Below are 23,227 nucleotides of genomic sequence, written 5' to 3'. Positions count from 1 at the left end.
AAAACATTTTATATAGCCCACCTAATCATGAAGGGATTTACATCTAGATCAGGGGAGGTCATCTTGCCTCTTTACTCATCCCTCATCAGGCCCATAATTGAGTACAATGCCCCTTTTGGGATGTACCTTACCAGACACCTGCAGCAACTGGAAAGACCCCAAAAGTACCTCACCAAGAGGATTAAAGGGCTCAAACAGATGCCATATGCTGCCCAGTTAAAGAAACTCCAGCTCTACTCAGTGGCATACCACCTGCTCAGAGGCGATCTGTGCCTGACGTATAAAGCCATGTCCAACCTGGAATTAATGGACATGCTGCACCTCAGAAAATCCAAATCCCATCGAGCTACGTGCTCGAGAGACTTGAACCTGCACTGAAATAAATAGGACATGCTGGAGGGACAGATTCATAACCCAGAGGCTCCCTTCACTCTGGAATAAAATCCCAGTCCAGGTTAGGCAGAGTCCCTCACTGATTCTCTTCAAGAGGAATCTTGATGAGTGGATGAGAGATCGTAGGTTTACCCCGGGTATCACTTCTGTGCCACTGTTAAACAGAGGCACAGTATACTAACCTCGAAAAAGGGCATAGCAAAATTAATTTAAAATGGGTGGAGAAAGCCAAACACACTCTGGCTAGGCTTATAAATGCCCTAGGGCAGATAGCCTAGTATGAACCTATGAACCTATGAAAACTTGCCAATAATAGCTTCTTCCAGAAGTGAGGAGTGTGTTGTGCAGTCTGTCCATTTTATGATTCCTGGACAACTGTATAAGCACACATATTTGGGAGGAACTGGGATAGACAGAAAAAACTGTTGATAGTTGTAAAACATGACCCCCTCCAGAACAGCCTTAAGTTCCATGCTGGCCCCACATTAAATTCAGTATTAGACCAGGGGTAATTTGCATAGCCAGTAAAACCAACATGGATGTGGGGCACTAGGATGCCTGTTAGGATGACACTAGGGGAAAAAAGAAAGCAAAATACATACATACATGTATATAAATACATACATACATATATATATATATATATATATATATATATATATATATATACACACACACACACACACACACACACAGACACACACATGTATATATATATATATATATATATATATATATATATATATATATATATATACACACACACACACACACACACACACACACACACACACACACACACACAAATATACACATACATAAATAATACAGCACTTAGAACATAAATATACATCACATTAAAATCAGTTGACAAGAAAATGACTTAAATTTGATGTATTTTAAATAATTAAAATATTGGTAAAAAATTAGTATCTCTCTGCTGATATGACATACCTGTAAGATGCTGATTATTAGTAGATTCTTGCTTACATTTTGGAATATTATAAGAAAAGTGATATGAATGGGCATTCAGATTCAGTGCAGCTGTTAAGTATTTTAGTAGCTGTCTAATGAGCATAAGTTAGCAAAGTTATTGGAGATGTATTTCTGATAACAAATTTGAGTCCCTGAAGAAATGTCAGTGATCTGTCATCCTAGAGGAACCTAGCATATATAATGCAGCAACATGATAAAAAATATATTTTAGCAAAAGTTGCATTGCTCATTGAATGAATAATCAAGCTATAATCTAAAATTGTAACAAGAAGACAAAGTGTTAGCATTTTCTTTTATTGTTATGAACATTTCATGTGCTACACTTTTCAGCAGAGCTAACTTAATTTGAATATAACTGATCTTCATTGTGAAAGTAAAAAAGGTACGTCATCATTAACGTGGCACCTAAATATTCAAAAGAGTAAAACTGCTCTGTTATATTTCCATAATTATCTAAAGGAGAAGTCATGGGGCTGAAAGAAAAGAAGAAAGTCTGGCGCCTGAATTCTTAGTATTCAAAATCAAGCTATGATAAGCCAGCACTGATAGCACAGAGGGATACAAGCCCAGGCAATGAGCAAGATGTCCCATATTTGCCAGCATCATATTATAGAAGGATGAAACCCTAACTGTGGCCCAAGTGACCTGAGATCGATCAGCAGCTCAGGAATCTGAGATGCTAACAGGGAGGGATGAGTGTGCCCATCTCATTTGGGGAGGACATTCGCCTAGACATTTTCTGTGTGAATGCATTATTTAGATGTCCTTTTGGACAGTAGTAGGGATAATAAAATTTGTACAATTGTTTATAGGAAATCTGAAAGTGGAATACAGTATTTAATGGCCCAAAGTTGTCACCCGCCTCATACCATCCAAGCTATACCCTATGGAGAGTTTGTACATATGTACAGGCTGTGTAATAATGAAGAAGATTATGTGATGGAGATGGGCAAAACTGTATCTATGTTTAAAAATAGAGGTTTTAGCTATGAATTATTGGAAGAATAAATGTTGGTGTAAATTTTTAAGAGTATAACCCCAGGACATCTGTGAGTGGGTTGAAATTCATATAGAACCCAGGAAAGTCACAAGAATAAGAATATATATTTTGTAATGACGTATAGTAGCTTTAGTAAGGTTCTGGTGAGTTTAGCAAACTTTTACTGGGATTACATTTTGTTCCTTAAAGATTTGAATCAGAATATTGGGGAAGTACCAACAATATTTTGTAGAAGAGGAAGGAATATGAAAGACTTTTTAGTTAAATCTAAATTTATGTTCCCTTGTGATAGTGTCGAAAAAAGTCTAATAGAATATGGAACTACCCCCTGTGGAAGGTGTAAAGCCTGTAAATATATCATTAAGAGTTTTAGAAAAATTAATGGATGTTTTTCCAGGCAAAAGGTTGTTTTGGCTATGATACTGAGGGCATTATTTATGCCCTCAGTTACCCCTGCAATTTGTTCTATATAGGGGCGAGCAAAAGACCTTTTAAGGTTAGACTATTGGAACATATAAAAGAGATAGGTAGAAATAAAAGAGAAAGCTCAATAGCCGAACATATTAATCGGGTACATGGAGGTGTAAGTGATGGTTTGTCAGGTACTACATTGGAAAAAATAAATATCTCCATGTATGACGATAGTAATATTAAGAACCAACTATTATTTAAAGAATCTGTGTATATTTTAAAATGTAATACTTTGTCCCCGAAGGGGTTAACTGGGAATTCAATTGGAGATTTTTTATTTAATTATTTAATTTGTTTTAATTGTGTAATCGATAGTTGTATTTAGGCAGGTGTGTATTTGTGATGTTATACTCCTTAAAGACTTGTGTAGCCGAGACGTCAGAGGAATAGTGTGTTGGTTCACTATTTGGTGGTTCTTTCATTAAACTAGTCCATTGTTGTGGTTCTCTGTTTTCTGTGTGAATGCATGGCTGTAGAGAGCAGTAGCCTTTGGACATAGAGGAACAAAGTGGAGAGGGAACCAAGGGGTAGGTCATAAATGGAAAAAAAAATCCCCAGTGTAAGCAGTCAGTGGTACATCCACCAGGACACCCTTTGGTTCCATGCTGATTCCAGACTTAGAATGGAGACAATCCTAGGATATAGGAGAGGCTGCTAGACCCAGTGATGGGACAGGGACACTGGGGTAAGCCAGAAAGAATGAAGCAGAAGGAGAACCAAAAAAAAAAAGATGAATCATGTTATATTAGTGGCTTAGATGCCATTTCAAAATGGACGAGGAAGGAGAGAAATGAAAAAGCTCAGCTTGCTCTCCCCTCTTTGAGAAGGAGGGAATGAGTGTGTTCAGGCATGCTGTCCATAATTGAATCCCTATTAGTGAAGATCAAAGATCATGCAGTTGGGGGGATGCTGCCTATAAGGTGAGTAATGTCAATTGATTGCTTCTCAATGTGGTGTAAATGTAAAGCATTCACTGGGGGCAGTAGGGCTGTAATGAAAAATTTCTCCCGCAATGCACAGATAACGTCACCTATTCCAGGACCACTTGATGGTCATCTCAAGGAATAAGTAATTCACAGGACTCTCAACCCTGGGAGTGAATGAGTGTATTGAGTTACTTTAGGGGATGGACGTGGTAGTTAATGAGGGGTTCAGAGCCTACAAAAAAAATAAGATGTAAATAGACTTCTAAAAAAGAGCTATTTGATTTAATAGAAGAGCAACACTAGAGTCTATATTGAATGTACTGTTGTAAGCAACTAAGTCATTTGCATAAATAATAACAGAGGAAGAAATATCACCTTACAAAAAGCAAGAAAAAAAAGTCCTAGCACAGACCCTTTTTTATCTCTTTCAATGTTGTCAGTTCAGTATGAAGAAATAAAATTCCATTCTAGAGTTATAAAATGTAAAAACAGCACTGCTTCAAAATTCTCAGACTCACTTGGGATATCTCTGAGTACTACTGGCATTCCATAGGAATCAACAGAGTCATATGTTCTAATAAAAATGCAGTTGTTATATTTCATTCCTCCTGATGCCTGTGTGTATATTTATGTATGTATATATATATATATATATATATATATATATATATATTTGCGATAAAGAAATAATTGTTTTTTCAGTGCTACAGTCTTTGTGAAATTCATTATAGCAGATGGAGAAAAAATCAGTAGAATTAAAATAAAAGTAATTATTTATATTGCACCCATTTCAACAGTTTGTAAAGAGGTTCAGTAAAGCAACAAGTTTACATTTACCAGAACTGGTCTTCTGTACCAGAAATAATGGACCATGTTTCTAATAGATTTCTAATTGCTGGAAACAAGCCTTTTAGAACTAAAGTATTGAAAATTCATTGTTAAGTATGTCAGTCTGCTAGCAGATAAACACAAAAAAATTATGATGTGCTTAAAATTTTCAAATCCCAGCTCAGTGACATCAAGTCCTTTAATTCCAGTGTAGTGAACACTGCAGAGACTAAGAATTCAGTATTCAAAGCAACTTGCTTTCCGGTTGCCAAAGAGCAGGAATTGTCCAGCATCATGAGAGTGAATAAATGTCATCAACACTATTTTTCACAAATGCCCCATTCTCCTATATCCCCATGTAGTTGGCTTTAGCAACCTATACCACCTACCTCTGTAAAAAAAAAGGACCTAGGCTGAGCAAACTCAGCAAAGAGTTGGTATATGTTTTCTGTCTTTGCCATGTCTTTGTAATCTGTGTGCATGTGTGTGTGTGTTCGTGTTCCTATGCAAAAACAAAGTTTTGCTTCCTCTTGACGTACTGCTTTTAGACTATAAAATGATGTTGTGTGTGTGTCTTGCAGCCAACTGTTATTCACAGGCCGATGCATGTCATGTAGTTAGTTTTTAGTGTTGGTTGGATTTCATGCACATGTTGAGAAGTTCAGATAGGCCCAACAGTTATTATTAGATTTTATCTGGACCACTGTTGGCCAAAGATGGCATTATTTTAACAATTTCATTACTTCTGAAATATCCCTTGTATTAAGTGAAGCATAATGTTCTTGACTATTAAACTGAAATTGGTTATGGTTAAGTGCTGTACCAGAATTTCCATGAGTAAAATATTTATTTAAGTTAATAGAAAGTTCTACCCGTCCTATAATTCATCAGTTTTTTGATAGGAAATACCTCATGTATAGTATTTCTCACCATAGTAGCCTGAAAAATAATTAAACAACTTACATACCCATGTAAATATGTTCATAAAAATGTCAAAGCATTTTTGTTTGCTATTATATTTAAACCACTGTAAGTATTTTTCCTTTTCAAAACTCTGAGAATGTTCAAAATGTCAAACCTGTATATGGAACATATAAGGTATTAGTGGTAGTGCTGTCCATCAATTAATGGCATTTCACAGAATGTCATATAATGTTTTATGAATGTTTTTAAATCTTAATTAAAGTACAGATGCTTATTTTCAATAAACAGCTTTATAAGCAACATGTAATACTGTACCTACAAGATATGAAGATATACAAAAATATCCATAGCCATTTTGACCATTATATTTAATTTCTCCTATACTAGCATGACATTTGCTGCCAAACAATTTCCAAGGATTTTAAAATAACTGGGAAATCCTGTATATTTTTATAAATACCCATATAAATGTTAATTTTCATATGTGCACATTTATTTAATTTTTAACTGGTTAAGCTAGCTGAGCTGAAGCCCCTTTTCAGTCACAATTGAGCCAGAGGGCAGAGACATTGCGTACAACAATTGCTATACGACTGTACAGATGACTCGTTTACAAGACCTCATGTAGGAGATTAAAGACTGGAATGGGAGTCTACAAAAATAACTAAAATGGTGCTGTAAACAGATTTATAGCGTACTTGAAGCTAATTCTAAATATTAATTTAAAAGTTATTTTATTCCAAAGGGTGCTGGGAGAGAAGTCGCTATGGTGCAAAGGAATCAATGGCTGTGTTTAGCAGTGGCCATTAGAGCAGGTGTCACTTCAATCAATCAATCAAGATTTCTTTAAGCAAAATTCTGAATACTGGATAGCTGTTGCATTGTCTAATGTTCTGTAAAACTGAGGTACAGCTTGAAGTTATCTTTGAGAATGCTCCTTTGGCACTACTAAGATGACATGGTCTTCTAATAAGATCATCTTATTTATATGGGAATCAAGATTATGTAGTTTTCAGTTTACTTGTTAATGGAAGAGAGACTATTAATGTAGAAAGAATCTATTGTTGACAAATTAGAAAGTTAGGCAGTTGTTTAGAAAGGTTGGTCTACCACTTATTGGAAGCCTTTTTTGATTTCTTGTGACTCAGGCAGTGGTGTTTTAATTGGTGAAAAATCCTGTAGAGGCCCCTTGTCAAAAACAGCAGCACCACAAATAAAACCTTAACGGAATTTATTAAAACAGTTAAAACAGCGTTTTCGCCACAATAAGTTGCAGCTTCTTCAGAGGTAGGCAACAAGGGACTGGGTATTCTAACATAGTGGTTTCTAACAACTCGCAAGGAGGATTTGTGTTTCCAGAAGACGAATGCGACACATTTGAAGTGTCTGGACAAAGGGTTAACTACTCCGGAGCTGTGAGGGGTACTGGTATGAACGCACATCCCAACTCACGGGATGTTATATCAGCGGCCTCTTCTAACATAAGAGTGGATGGTGTAAACCTCGGTGTTCCAAATTGAAATGACTGGCTTTCCAACACTACACATTTCTCTTTTGGCGAGCAAGGTATGCAAAATACTAATGCTGACCTAAATGTTATCAATGAATGTTTAGCGGACAAATTAAAAGTGTTTGATGAGAAACTGCTTAGGCTTAAAAAATTGCAATTGGAGTCGGCCTATTTTAAACAATGTGTAACAGAGAATTTAATACCAAAGGGGTTGCGCAATAGTTTCGCACCCTCAGGCCTTTTGGTTGATAAGGCCTTTTACATGGACTTGGAAACTCTTTTTCAGCGACAAGGGGTTCAGCTCCTTGAGCTTATCATCAAGCATTATGCCTTAAGAATTGATGTACTAATGGAAGAGATTGGTCAATTGGACAATGACATTAAAAACAACTTGGACTTTGCCAGATATAAATTTGACTATGGGCGCATTTTGACAAGCATAGACACTCTGTTACTTAAACTGAAGGTTAATAAAAACAAAAAATTGGTGAGAGATAGGACTGCCTATCTTAACAACAATGCTTACCCTAAACTGTCAGTACCTATTAGCACTGTCCAAAATCACACAAACAATGTACAAGTTTCTGAAGTGTTTGATGACAATCATAGTTTGGAAGATATAGTTGAGGAATGTACTGACACCCAGGATAACACTGGACCTAGACGTAGTAACAGAATAAAGGGTTTTGCTAGGAACAATGAAGCACCTAGTGGTAATCAACGGAGGTCAAATTTTAATACTGGAACAAATACACCTAGTAATGGTTCTTTTTTAGGGAAACGCAACAGCAGGCCCTATTTGAACAAGAGGAAGAACCGACCCAATTAGATATTGGATTGTGTTCTATGAGCCCCCCACAACAAAGCACACTTAATGCACTTTTAGGAAATGAAAAACCAAATATTTTAACTAATAAGAAAGGGGATTTTAAGATCTATAACTTCTCTGATATTACGTTAGATAAGGAATTAATCGAATTGTTAGCACTTGGCAACTCGTTTGTACCAAGTAGATCTGGAAGTATCAGTAGAGAAGTTGTGGACTTAAAATGTTTTGTGAGAAAACTAAATTTAAAACTATTGTTTAATCAACAACATGATGTACACAATGTGACAACAGTCGGTAGTGATGATAATTTACCAGTATTAAAACTGCCCAGTGTTTTCAATCCACCTTTACACACAGTGTTGCAATTATTTGAGAACATATGTGAAGTGGACTTTAGGTTTTTACTGGACAATAAAAGTAACACTGAAGATAGAAGGGACTTCAATATTACTAAAGAACAGGCAATGTTATTGGATGACCTTTGCCGTCTACCTGTACGACTGATAAAACCTGACAAAGGTGGGGGACTGGTCCTATTAGACAATACTTCTTATAATGAAAAGATGACTGAAGTGTTGAATACTAATGCATACACTAAGTCTTCAATTAGTGAAGTTAATGGTCAGTACCGTAGAATCAGGGGATACCTTAGGGACTTGTTTCATTTGGGCAAGATTGATAGTGAAATGTACAACTATTTGGACATAAACTTACCTAAAATACCTATCATGTTTGGAATCCCCAAGATTCATAAAGATGTAAAAAATCCCCCCATGAGAGCGTTGATTGACGGAAGGTCATCCATTACATACCCTTGTGCCAAACTCATCACTAATATACTAGACAAGTACAACAGCACCATACCTAGTATATGTAAAGACTCCTGGTCTTTTCTTGAGAGCATCAGTTCTATCCCGTATAATGGTGAGAATAATTTTTTAACTATAGACGTGGTAGACCTGTACACCTCTATACCTCACCAAGAGGCGGTGGAATGGATTGGGCTGATGCTCCAAGAATGTGAGGCTTCCAGATTAGAAGTTGACCTAGTTACAGAATTGCTTGATGTTATCTTGACATCAAACTATTTCACTTTTAATGGAGAATTTTTTCTCCAAAAACGAGGAGTGGCAATGGGTTCCCCTTGTGGGGCCAGCGTCGCAAATTATGTAATGGGTTACTGGGAGGCCAATATTTTAAGAAGAATACCAGGCCTTATGGATCCTGTTGTGTACTATACGAGATTCCTTGATGATATTTTTATATTGTTCAAGGGACAGGAAACACAAGCTAAAAACTTCGTTGAAACTATAAATACAACTACTGATTTTTTAAAATTTACGTTTAATTTCTCAGAGAAAGTAATTGACTACCTTGATGTCAAGTTAAACAAGGACCCTAAGAATGGTACCCTGACATCGACAGTGTTCAGGAAAGCAACGTACTGCAATTCTTTCCTGCACTTCACCAGTTTCCATCCGTATAAACAGAAACGGTCAATTGTGAAAGGACAACTGGTGAGGGCAGGGAGAATGTGCAGCACCTTGGCTGACTTCACCTTAGAGTGTGAACTGCTGAATGAAATGTTCAGGAATAGGGGTTATCCTGAACAATTGTTATATGACTTGACCGAAGAGGTTACAAACAAAAGACTTAATGGCTTTTATAAGCCATTATTAGTACAATCTACCCTTGACCAAACGAATGACCACATCGACATCAATAGTGTAGACTTGAACTGGAATAACGAACAGTTTGATGTGGTTATACCTTTTGTAAAGGAAAGTGACTTTGGTTTAAGTTTTATTACTACCTTCAGTAGAAATTCTAAAGAAATTTCAGCGATAATTCGTAAGAACTGGCATTTCATCAATTCCAATTCCTACTTAGTGGATAAGTTAGGTAGTATCCCTAGGATCATCTTTAGAAGGTCTACTAACCTTAAGGAATTATTACAGAGGGACACACTTCAACACACATTCAACAAAAGGAATGGGATGCAACAATGTGGCTTTTGTAGGTACTGCAACAGAGTAAAAATAGGTGAGACGTTTTCTATAAGGGACAAAAAATATTGGATCAGGTACCCACTAAATTGTGAGAGTAAGTCCATTATATACATCGCGTTCTGTAACTGCTGCCAAGCGTTTTACATTGGAAAGACGGACTGTAGGGTCCGTGATCGTATGTATGAACATTTATACGCCATTAGGATTAATAAGAACGATAACGCTCTGGCAAAGCATGTTGAATCAAATCCAGGTCATAACTTTTCCTTCATGGCCATAGATCATGTGCCAGTCAAAGTCAGAGGTGGCCCTTTCCCACTGATCCTGGAGAACCGGGAGATAGAATGGCAGTTACGACTGGATGCATTTAGACTTCCAGGACTTAACAGCAACTGCAATATTACACCTGTATTAAAATTAAGGAGTTATCTTCGATAACATAACACCATAAAATCTAGTAGGTTTCTTATAAAACCTTGAAATATATATACTTCTTTAAGATGGGGTTTATAAATTATAAAATGTGAAAGTATGAATAGTATTTTTTATTAAATATGTAGAGTTCAGGTTTAAGTTAAGTACTCTACCAGAACATGTACCTAGTTATTTACACGTACTTTTGTCCTTAGTGAGGAAATTGAGGCAATATATGTTGGCTTTGTACTTAAAATGTTGTTGTAGTTAAGGAGACACCTTACCAATATAAAATGGTTTTAGTAATTTAAATGAAAATCTTCTAATAATTTTTCCTTCTAAGGTGGCATTTCATACTCATCTTTAGTATGTGGGTTGGATTGTGTTTATATGTCTTAATTAAACACAGAATGTGAACGCAGAGGCGCTAATATATTTTTAGTATGTAATTTGAAGGAAATTGAATAATGTCACTTCCTGTTTTCAGGACTTTTATGTAGCGTTGTTCACCTGTATACCACTCTACCTCTGAAGAAGCTGCAACTTATTGTGGCGAAAACGCTGTTTTAACTGTTTTAATAAATTGCGTTAAGGTTTTATTTGTGGTGCTGCTGTTTTTGACAAGGGGCCTCTACAGGATTTTTCACTTGTTTTTTCACGTTTTGTTTGGTTAGTGGTGTTTTAATTGTTGGGTAAGTGAAACATAAAAGTATGTTTTCTCCTGTTATGAGCAAAGCAGGACTATGAAGCAGCAATAATAAGTAAACTTTATGATACTCTAGGGATAAGAATATTGATAGTTACAGATTTTCTAACTTCAAGTGTGTGGTAGTGAGAGAATTTGAAGCAGTATTGGGGTGATTAAGATTTTATTGACCATGATGTTGCATGGCTGTTAAATGATGACTCATGCCATACATCATTGAAAGTCTGTGTATCATGATATGTTCTTTTCATGATGGTTTCTAAATGGCTTTGTTTTCAGAAATATTAAAGACTATGAAAGGCTTACACGGGTTTGCTATAGGCAAAAACAGTTACATAGGGGTTTGGTTTCAAACCTTGAAATCTCCACTTGTAACAAGGTGGCCTAGCAACAGGCCAGGGGAATTACAGACCCATAAGCTTAACCAGTCTCAGCTGTAAGGCCATGGAATGTATCATTATGAAACTCATAAATAAAAACATAGGTGACCTCCAAACCCTGGACCCTACCCAGTTCGGCTTCATGAAGGGTAGATCCTGCCTGTTAAATCTGCTGGATTTCTTTGAAAATGTTACCAAAGCCATTGATAAGGGCAAATCTGTGCACACAGCATACCTCGATTTGGCAAAGGCTTTCAATACAATACCGCATTCAGGCATTATCAATAAACTGAATGTAAACCCCATTATTGTAAGATGGTTTTCCAACCGGCTCACAAACCAGACACACCCTTTATCAAAGTGGGTGACTCCACATCAACCAGCAGACCTGTTACCAGTGGGGTGCCACAGGCATCAGTACTGGGCCCAATACTGTTTGGTATATACTTCTCAGAAGTTCAGGTCAAAACTAAGGGGTTGTGACCGACCAAGTTTGCAGATGACTGCAAACTAGGTGCAATCATTGAATCCCTAAATTATGTCAGTATACTCCATGCGGGTGTCATGCAGAACAACGACTGGTGTCTTAGTCACAGTCTCAAACTGAATGCAAAAAAATGCATCAGCATTTCCTTCAGCACAAACAATGTCTCCTCACATTATCAAATCAACAACAATACCCTAAGTTACCATGAAGTGGTAAGGGACATGGAATCACAACCTGACTGTGTCCTTAACTTTGACCACCATGTCTCAACTGTAGTAAGAAAACCTTTCTATGTAGCACACCTGATTAGTAAAGACATCACCTCAAGAGCAAAAGAAGTTATAACCCCTCTACAATTGGCACTTATCCAGGCCATAATTGAGTATAATGCTCCGTTTTTCATGCACAGTACTAAGCACCTGCAGCAATTAGAGAGATCTCAGAGTTTTCTAACAAAGAAGATCAAGAGACTCTTGCATGTGCCTTACACAGACCGACTGAAGTCCCTGGCACTATATGCCGCATTGTATAGACTTCTTGGAGAGACTTATGCCTGGCCTACAGAGAAATCCAAGACCCAGACCTAATGAACTTGCTGCCTAGCCATAAATCAAACACGGCTAGGGCTAACCATTCCAGGGACCTAATTATGGCCTGCGACTTAAATAAGACATGCTGGCGGGACAGATTTATCTCCCAACGACTGCCATGTCTTTAGAACAGGCTACCAATTAGGTGTGAAACAGAGCACCTCTGTGACACTGTTCAATAGGAACATGAACGAGTGGATGAGGCACCATAAGTTCTTACCGTAGATAGAGCCCACAACCCTCCTGGACATAGGCAGTCATCACTAAATGCAATCTTGGGTACTGACTGGCATCTCTATGGTATTACATTGGGATGAAACAGTTAGGCTTAAAATGACCTCTGGCTGGATAGCCTAGTAATCTCCTATGATCGTATGATTCTAAGGGGCTTAGAACCACAGTTAGCAGGCCTTAGTAAGGTAGTTGCAGTAGGATTGAGAGACCACCCTGAGGTTGTGGACCCTTCTGTTAATAATATAGGTACTCCATGTGATCTTTACTTTCCATCAACAACTGACAAAGTAGAATATTGCTGCACATCTTATACTCAAGGCAGGCAAATATGTGTTGTATTAACACAGATAAAGTCAAGCATTGCATTGATGTAAAATCATTATACAGATAATTCCATATGGTGCCACACATGTGAAATACATCACAACTCTGTTCATGTTCAAAACATAGCCCCACAGTTTCCAAGATCAATGCTTTCATATGCTGAAGTAACTAGAAATGCAAAAATAACAAAGTATTATAGTAGTAGTTCTGATATTAGCCCCTTATTAATTGCAGAATAATGCAAACTGAAGTGTAAAGCAGTTGGATGGGATTTTGCTCTACCTAGTATTGATCTCAATACAACTGAAATTATTGTTTCAGAAACTAGAGGACGTAGGGGTTTTGTGATTTGAGATTCCATGATTAAGAAAATAATCAGGCCTGTTACAAGCTTTAAAGTGGGAGTAGTTACTGTCTTCAGCCTAAGTGGGGTATAATTAAGTAATATTTATGTTGCCTTAAAAAGGATAATAATGAACAGGTGGACTTTTGAAACTGTTGTGCTTCATGTCTGGGTAAATGATTTGTATACAACTCCTTTTCTATCATATGTATCAACAGATTGAAAACCTATTCCATTTGTGTTGTACCTGTAAAGCAGACGTTTGCTTTAGTGAAATTTTACCCTTCCCAAATTTCAGTAGTTACCAACATTTAAAAGCAGTGTTAGACAACAAATGGCTAAGGGATATTTTGTCAGAATAAGGACACTGATCTAATTAATTCCGTGGATGAGTATTTCAGCAAAACTGAATTATTTGAAAGGAGCTACTTTTATACTAATTTCTTAGGTGACAAATTATCAGTAAGAAATTTTCTGAGTTAGTATTGCGTTTTTTAGACTACAATCTTAATCTGTCCAAAAACATTAACAGAACAATAGGATTACTAGAGCAGCAAAAATATACTACATTAATGTATGCAGTCTTACAAATAAGATTGGAGAGCTTTCAGCCATAGTTAGACAGACAAAACTTTCTCTTATAGCTATCACTAATGCATGCAATGCAGTGATATTCACATATTAAGATTTAGCAAATATGAATCCATAAGAACTGATGTTTCTGGAGGTGAAATTGCTGCTTTTGTTCATGATTTCATCCCCTTTAAACTATCCTGGAATAATATTGAAGTGGAGTCTCTTGCCATTGAACTTAGGTTCATAGGTAGGTACTAGGTTATTGGCCCAAGGGCCTACATAAGCCTAGCCAGCAAGGTACCATAGCTTAGGCCACCCAAGAAAGTTATTTTCCTGTGCCACTGTCCAGCAGAGACACAGACGTGATCCCCGGGGTGTATTTCCTATTTCCTATCCACTCGATTTTTCTTGGAGTGCTAATGAAGAACTTTGCTTGACATAGATAGGTAGCTTGTTCCAGAGTATAGGAAGTCTCTGGGACAGGAATTTATTCCACCAGCATGTCCTGTTTATTGTGGTGACAAGGTTTAGGTCCCTAGAGCATGTAGCTTGGAGGGATTGAGATTTCTTTAGGTGTAGCATGTCCAACAGCTCTGGGTTTGACATAGCTTTTATATGTTAGGCAGAGATCACCTCGGAGTAGGCGATATGCTACAGAGTAAAGCTGGAGTTTTTTGAGGCGGTCAGTGTAGAGCATTTGTTTGAGGCCAGTAATCCTCTTTGTGAGGTACTTCTGTGGCCTTTCCAGCTGCTGCAGATGTCTTGTGAGGTACATTCCAAAAGGGGAGTTGTACTCTTTAATGGGTCTAATGAGTGACGAGTAGAGGGGAACAATGACCTCTTTTTTCCTGGATGAGAACCCTTTTATGATGAGGTGTGCCATGTAGAAGGGCTTCCTGACTACTGTGGCGATGTGACTATCAGAGGAGAGACTACTGTCCACCTGGGTCCCAAGGTCTCTTATCATGCATTTGGTGTTAAGTAGATCGCTGCCTATGTGGTAGTTCATGGGTACAGAATTTTTACCAAAGGGGATGACACTGCACTTTTTGGCATTGAGCTTGACGCCATGGCTCTGACACCAGGCATCTGTCTCAGTGAGGCCCTTCTGTAGGATGTCCACATCATTTGGTGACTTGACTTTGGTGACTTGACTATGGCTCCTAGTTTGCATTCATTTGCGAACTTTGTCAGCCAGAGGCCTTCTGTGTTAGCTTGTACTTCAGAGAAGTAGATACCAAACAGGAGAGGTCCCAGGACGGAACCCTGTGGCACTCCACTTGTCACTGCCTTGAGGTCAGATTTGGAGTCTGCAACTTTTACAGTGTGGGTTCGGTCAGTGAGCCAGTTGGCAACCCATCTTTTGATGTAGGGATTTATACCTAATTTAGTGAGTTTAGCTATAATTCCAGAATGGGGGATAGTGTTGAAAGCCTTGGCGAGGTCAAGATAGGCTGTGTGAACCACTTTACCCTCATCCATGGCTTTGGTGACTGCCTCAAAGAAGTTGATCACGTTCAGGAGGTATGATCTGCCTTTCACAAACCTGAACTGGGTGGGATCCAGAGTTTGGAGGTTACCAATGTCTTTGTTTATGAGTTCCATGATATGTTCCATGGCATTGCAGACCAGGCTCGTCAGGCTAATAGGTCCATAGTTCCCGGGAGCAGTGGTGGCTCCCCCTTTGTGGAATGGGATAACTGTTGCTGTGCGCCATTCAGTGGGCACAAAGCCTGATGCGAGGCTATTATTGAACATGGTGCTTAAGTGGGGAGCCAGTTCGTTCTGAAGTTTGTGTAAAACGCAGCCTGGGATGTTGTCCGGTCCCATGGATGCTGTGTTTTTGGCTTTAGAGAGTGCAGCTTTTACCTGCGTAGTTATAATTACAGGGACTCTGCATTCTTCTTGTATAGATATGGGCCCTTTAGAGGGGATAAAGTTAGCACTGAACTGATCTGCCAGGATGTTGGCAATATCAGTTGGTTCTGTAATTTTCGTGCCTTTGTGCTGTAACTCAGAGCAGATCTGGGTGTTGCCATCTAGATTCTTGACATAGCTATAGAATGCTTTGTGGTTGTCCTTGGATTTAGTGGCGAGTTTGTTTTTGTAGCTAGCTTTGGAGGATCTTATAAGGGATCTCAGCTTCTTACTGAGGCTGACCAGGGAGCTCCTCCACTCTTGGGATTTTACTCTCTTTTGCAACAGTTTCTTCCTTCTGTTGTACAGTTTGTTTATGGCAGGGGACCACCAGATTGGCTTCCTTTTTTTGGAGGATAGCGTCTTGGTTCTGTTTGGGATACACGATCCATGCACTCGTGTAAGTGCTTATAGAGTGCATTTGTGTAGGATTCAGCAGTTTTAACTGTATTGTCCATCTGCATGGGAGTCATGAAGTTCACCACTTCTGTCTTAAGAAGCATGAAGTTGGCTTTGGAGAAATTTTTTACTATGGTTTCCCTACTGGGGGTGGGGGCAGGATGTGGATATCAAGGATAATAAGCTTATGGTCTGATCGGACCAACGAGGAGTTGACTTCAGGTGTGGAACACCGGTCACTCATGCTGGTAATGACTAGGTTTAGGATATTGTTGCCCCTGGTAGGGGTGTGGATAAGTTGATCTAGGGCATTGGAGTTTATGAATTCCAGAAAGCGTTGAGCTAAGGAGTTGGTACATGAGCAGTTTTCCCAGTTAATGGTGGGGTAGTTGAAGTCTCCCATTATTAGGGTGTTTCATTGAACCGTAATATTTTCCAGTACATCAAGAAAAGAGGAGTGAGAATCCTGGGGCATGGTGGGGGATCTGTAGCAAGCTACAATTTGGATTGCAGTTTTGCCCAGAGTTAGTTGCACTTGGATAACCTCGGATGCATTATGCTGAGCAACTAGCCTGGAGGTGTGGATATCCTTAATGAATATGGACACACCTCTGCCTTTGGTGTTTCAGTCCAGGTTACATGGCCGAAAAGTGTGGTATGAGTTATAGCCTGGTAGTGCAGGGGCACTCTCTGGAGCCTTGAACCAGGTCTCAGTCACTGCACAGATATCGATGTTCTCCATTTTAAGGAGTGCCTCGAGTGAGTGCATTTTGAGATTTAGACTTCTAGCATTGAGTAGCATTACCTTCAGTTTTTGTTTCCCTGTTCCTGTTATGGTGGTGAATTTGTTATTTGAACCCTGCCTAAAAAAGGCACTATAGGGGCAGCAAGACCCTTAGCCATTATCCGGAATCCCAGGGGCGACAGGTGCAGGCCATCTGTGGCAAAGCATCGTGGTATGTCGACCATGTCATCCCAAGCAGACATATACCGGATCTCCTTAGAATGACACCAGAAGCTTAACCAATTGTTGAAGTTAATCGTTTTGTCCTTGTACTGCGGTATCATTCTGGGCGATGGCAGAATGCTACTCAGGGCTAGGGTCATACCTGCCTGGGCTACAAGATCGGAGAGCTCTTCCATGTCTCTTTTCATGTAGTCAAGGGAGGTACGTCTCAGGTCATTCATACCAACATGGACAATAACATAGTCATAGTTGTACTTAGTGTAGAGTGACCTGAGTGTGTGGATTATGTGGCGGATCCTGGCACCCGACAGGCAGCTGACAGTAACCTTCTCCTTGTCTAGCCTGGTGAGTGGGGCATCAGTGTGCCTAACTATAGAATCACCTATGACTAGTGTGTTGGGTACGTTGTTTTGCCTTATTGGCTGTGGTTGAGTGGCACACTGAGTCTGTGGGCTATGTGTCATTTGGGTTGTGTTGGGGGATGGAGGTTGCTTGCGTTTCTGCTTTGGAGGTCCCCTGTTGCTTAGACAGGTTATTATTGAGAGCCTCCACAAATGTTTTTGTGTTACTGTGTGTGGATTTTGGTGGTGTAGATTTAGTGAGACTATGTGATGAGTGTGTTGTGGTGCAAATGTTTACCTTCTCCTCATGACTGTCAAGTTCAGTCTTGGTTAGAGAGAGCTTTACGTCCAATTTGGTTAGATAAGTGCATCCCTCACAGGTTGTAGTGTTGGGTGGTAGGAGGAGAGGGTTGTCAGTGTACATGAGGCAATTTCTACATTGCCTCAAGATGCCCAGATTCATCAGATAGACAGGAGACAACACTGGGAGCTGACCCTTGGACATGCCTGAATAAAAAACTATTTTCCTCTAGATAAGTGAGGAAAGTGAGTACAAGAGCTGTATTTCTCTAAGCAAGTGAGAAAAGTAAGTACAAAAACTGTTTTCCTCTAGGTAATGAGGAAGATAGAGTGCTATAGTAATTAGTAGCTTATTTAGTGTTTACAAGTTCTGAACAAGTGCTGAGCATGAACAAGCAAATTTAAGTGCTAAAACTAAGAGTCTGTATATGCACTAGACGACTTACAAGACTGAAACAAGTGCAAATGCAAGCTTTCAAATCAGAAAGTTGAGAGAGATGGAAGAGATTGCCCAAACGGCCAGTAACTACAATTTCTGGGCCAGAACCACTCATTATGTGGTAGACAGGTTACCTAGTGCTTATCACTCCCACTGATAAGCTAGAAGGCTTCCCTCCAGCACAGAAAGTCTTGGGGGGCTCAGAAGTTTACATACAGTCCTGGATACAGCAAATCTGTATCTGGAACACTAGTTACAAGAAAGGTAGGAAACAGGCTTACAGTTTTTTTTTTTTTACAGAAAAGTAGCAAAAACAGTAGTAAAAAACAATTCCCATGCAGTGCAAGCTAACACACTTGAGTATGCAGCAATATTAGACAAAAACACAGTTTGAAAATGTAATTAAATTAAAAATGACTAAAAGTAAGTGCAGAAAGAGTTTATTAGGTAGACTGTGGTAAAGAGATGGGACTGGGGGATTGTCCCAGATCATATCTACAGTCGGACGGGCAACTGCAAAAGCCACCAAATTTAAACTACAAACCAAAACTACAAACTTCCAGGGTTTTTCAAAAATACCAGCATACCATGTAATTTATAGTTAATGCAACCCAAGAATATTAACTAAAACTACAGAACATGCATCTCACCAACTGAACATGAAGAAAGGCAACCAAACCAGTTGTTGAAGTCCATCATCTTTTGTTTGTACTGTGGCATCATCTTTGTTGAAGGTAGAATGCTACTCAATGCAACACACACACACACACACACACCTGCCTGGGATACATATTCAGAGAGATCAACAATGTTTCTCCTCAAGTAGTCCAAGGAAATACATCTCAGGTCATCAATGCCCACATGGACCATAATAGAAACATAGTGGTATCTGTAGTGTAGTGAGTTAGGTATCTTTGTGTAACTTGGTGAATCCTGGCTCCAGATAAGCAACTAACTATTATCTTTTCCCTTGTTCAGTCTGGTGAATGGGCATCTGTTTATCATATAGTAGCGTCCCTTATGACAAGAGTCTTCGGTAATGTGTTTGCTTGCCTCATGGACTTTTGAGGCTCCATTTGGTATAAGCATATATGTGGTGGCTGGTGTTACTTTTGGTGAGTGCTATTGAAGTTGCTGAGAATAGGTTTCACCTTTTACAAGCTTAGGAGGTCTTTGAGGTTTGGAAATATTACTTTATAGAGTTGCAGCATAAGTTGGTCTGTGTGTGTGGTAGACACTATGCGTGATGGATGTAGTGTGTGCGTGTTCTTAACTTTGTTTGTATGTGAGATTTTTTTTGCCTCCAATGAAATCTTCACTGGAAATATATGTGTATTACATTTATATACTTACATCAAGTTTAGCTTTAAACAAATGTTTAATAATGGTTGCTGTGGACATTGAATGAAATAGTATAGAAATATGTTTGTAAGAATGTACTGAAGTAAGATATTTGAAAGAACTCTCATTTTCATAAGATTCTATTGTAGATGTAAATTGAAATTATTATATAATTCAGTAACATGGAAAAACAGACTAGTGGGTTTGCGTTCACTTCTGGGGAATGTGAGTTTCTGCATTCAAAGATATATGCAGGTACTGACAAAAGAAGAGATTTGATCTGTCAAATCCACCCAAGCTGTGAATTCTGCAATGGGTTATAAAGACCCTGAAATAGTGACAATTTTAACTATTGTTGTTATGAGCTTAGAAAGTTGATAGAATAATAGATTTTGTTTTGTGATGCATTTTCTGATGAGTATGAAGTCTAAAACTCAAATTTCTTTCATTATTTATTGACTTCAGTCCACAATGATTTGCCAGAAAACCACAGATTTTATGAGTAGCAGACCAAAAATATTGAGCAAAAATCTGGATGTTCTGTGAAAATGTGGATAGTTTAGAGGTATGCTGCAGCCCCTTTTCCTGTCTCTCTTCATCTCATTTCTCACCACAGGGTTAATAACTAAAATGCTGTCAGAAGAATCCTGTTCAGTGAAAATCCAACCTGCAAAACATTTGAAGCAGAATATTTATATTTTTATGTTCATATGTGACCTGATAGTTGCAACAATTTAAGTAGATGTGGAAGGTGTGTTGGTATTCCTCCCATTAAAAGTCTTTCTATTTTTTGTTGTTTTAGGTGACTGATGTTTCAGCAGTCGTCATTTTCTCGTGCAGAAACAGGAAGATATTAAAAACATACATGCATTTATTTTTTACTGTTACTGTTTGCCAAATACCCACCATTATCTCTGTGACAAAACACTTTATGATCCTGATCTTTTGCATCTTTCCTATCAATTTCTGTATATGTCTTTGCCTTATGTCTATCTTTCATCCATCCTTCTTTAATGCTACACCGTAAGCCTGCCCATTGATTCAGCATTGCAACCATATTATATTTCCTGTTTTCCTTTCTGTCCCTCACTGCTTACATTTCCAGTGCACCAAGCATTTCCTGATACTTGTAATTTGTCCTACTACCATGTTGAAAAATCCTCCATTCTGTACTTTCATACATTGTTACCGTGGTTTCCAGAAGCTAACTTTTCCATGTAAGGCTTGTCTAGTCTGTGAAGGTTCATACCACTGCTTTGTAGCACTGTATAGTGATTACTTTGCCTGGCATATTTGTTTCTCTAATGACATTTTATTCCATTTATTTTTGCAGAAGGGTTGCTATACTAAGCAGGTTTTTAGAATGTTATTTTTAATCTGCAGCTGCAATGTCACTAACTTAGAAGAAGCTCATAGTAACATCAATTTTCTCTTTGCTTTGTCTCTTTTGCAGAAGGGCAGTGCACTGATCAATACTGCTGTCACCAAAGCAACGCCAGCTATGAAAAATGTATACAAGTTTGTAAGTCAACACAACTTTGTTACTTTTTTTTTTACTAAACATTGTAATTTATTTAACTGTGTGTGATTTAGTAGTATTTTCACAGGGCAGAGTGAACACAAAAGGCCATCTACTTAATTCTGTTATTTATTTATTTATGTACATGCTTGTTTATTTATTTTACTGTTATTATCCAAATATGTATAAAAATCCTATTTTTCCTATACTGTTTTACCTCACTGACTGCCAGCATTCAGTCATACCCCATTGCCCTTACTGAGTCCCAACATCAAGATGAAGAGTGGATTGGGGTGATCCAGTGTGATATAATCTTGGTATTGGGTGAGATGTTTAAGAAGACCATATATTCCTGCCCCATGTCTGTTATGTAGTGATACCATTACAGTACTCGCGTAAATGCCTCAACTTTAGATTTGTGTTAGTGCATCCCCTCCTTTAAACTGCTTAGACTTAAACCACTAGCCATCATTGGTGGGGGTGGGGTCTTTTTATGAATCAGAGAAACTGAAATAAGAGTAGCTAGAAGTGTCACTTCATCCTTCACCTTCTGCTGATCCTCTGATACTTTGTTAAAGCCAGGGCACCCACATAATAGGCAGGAATAGGCAATGAAAAAACATGTTGAATGTGGTGAACAGTGTCGCATTATTCCATGCTAGGATTACCATAAGCTAAAGTGCCTTTTCTTTTTTAAAAATGTGGTAAATGTATAATTGATTAGATTAAATAATACTGTGAGAGATACATTGGACTCTGCCTCAGAAGAGAATATTAATCATGCATTCATTTTGGTTTTGTTTCTTTTTTTGTTTGTTTTTTTAATTATCAGAAACCTTTTATGTCAGTTGTATTTGAGAATTAGGTTTGCGAAATGATCGAGATAATAAGGAGGAACTATAGGAGAACATTAGAAAACACTGGAATGATATTAGGAGAATGAAAGCAGAAGATGGGGATCCCTTGGTAGGCAGATTTTATACTGCAAAAATGATTGTGGCATTCAAGACAGGTTACTTAGGCACAGTAGATATAAATACAAAATGAAACTGCAAAGCTGCATAGGGTATATGATAATTTTGTTTGGAAAGGAAAAGAGCCTAGAATACCAAACAGATTCTCAAAGTATACAGAGAGGTATGAGGATTGGAACGTCATAGAGTAGTTAGTGATTTTGAGCAAGAAGACAGACTCCAGTAGTGTTGGGAAAAATTGCTACAAGAACCGAAAAGGCATTTAAAATGGATGGGGAAATGGAAAGATAGAAATAAGAGATGCCTAGAGTACTAGAGTAGAGACTATGGCTTGTGGGAAAGGAGACTATTATAAGGAGAAAGAACAAGAATGTTAGCATCAGATAGAGTGGTGCAGTTTAAGGGGTGAAAGTAGAAAGGATTAGGAAACTTTAAGCATATAGGGGAATATCTGTCACTGGAAAAAAATTCAGAGTTTAAGGAGTCGAGAAGATTTAAACTGGAGCACAGCAGTGGTGGAAATATTTGTGTGTGAAATGAATAAATGGTTGCTGAGGAATGTAGTAGGTGACCAAATTTGAAATCCATATAGATTAGAAATGTTTGAAAGGTGGCTTTTATAGACTCTGTTATAAAAAGTTCTTACAGGTACAATTTAAAATAGTGAGATGTATGTCAGAAGTCTGTATAGGAGGAAAGCACAGGAGGATGCCAGTGACTGGAAAAGTGAGACTGTGAGGAGTTGTTGCAGGCATATTACATAGGCCCTGCATGAGCCCATGGATGTGATTGTATATAGTTAATATTTGTGATTAGGCAGCAAAGTAAAGTAAGGGAAAGTGCTGGAGATCCATAGAGGGGAATGTGTAGAGGTGATGCTTTTGCTTGTGTAGGTGGATGAAGATAATTAGGAGACACTTGGATGAAATGAAAAAGGTGTCTAGAAGGCTGTAAAATATTTGAAGGCATTCTATGATTACGTTGGAATCAGACAGAAGAGTGTGGTAAAAAGAACAGAAAGAGGAGATATAATACTGTTGGAATAGATGACAAACTACATCACAAAGCACTACAAAGGAAGGACCTGACG

The 23,227-nt window shown here is 38.3% G+C and overlaps 1 protein-coding gene across 2 annotated transcripts in view; it reads left to right on the top strand.

The window, feature by feature from the left end:
* Positions 1-23,227, top strand: part of DENND1B (DENN domain containing 1B) — a 3,525,330-nt gene that overhangs the window by 3,059,946 nt on the left and 442,157 nt on the right. For both annotated transcript variants that reach the window (XM_044080248.1, XM_044080247.1), the window contains one exon: positions 21,098-21,166. In XM_044080248.1, the coding sequence (XP_043936183.1) occupies positions 21,098-21,166 (69 nt within the window). The remainder of the gene's footprint in view (positions 1-21,097; positions 21,167-23,227) is intronic.

The sequence above is a fragment of the Protopterus annectens genome, chromosome 8.part0, assembly GCF_019279795.1.
Source record: "Protopterus annectens isolate FY-2018-M chromosome 8.part0, PAN1.0, whole genome shotgun sequence".
In the NCBI taxonomy this organism is placed as follows: domain Eukaryota; kingdom Metazoa; phylum Chordata; order Ceratodontiformes; family Protopteridae; genus Protopterus; species Protopterus annectens.
Note: the sequence above shows the minus strand (reverse complement) of the source record. Positions and strands in the feature narration are given on the sequence as shown.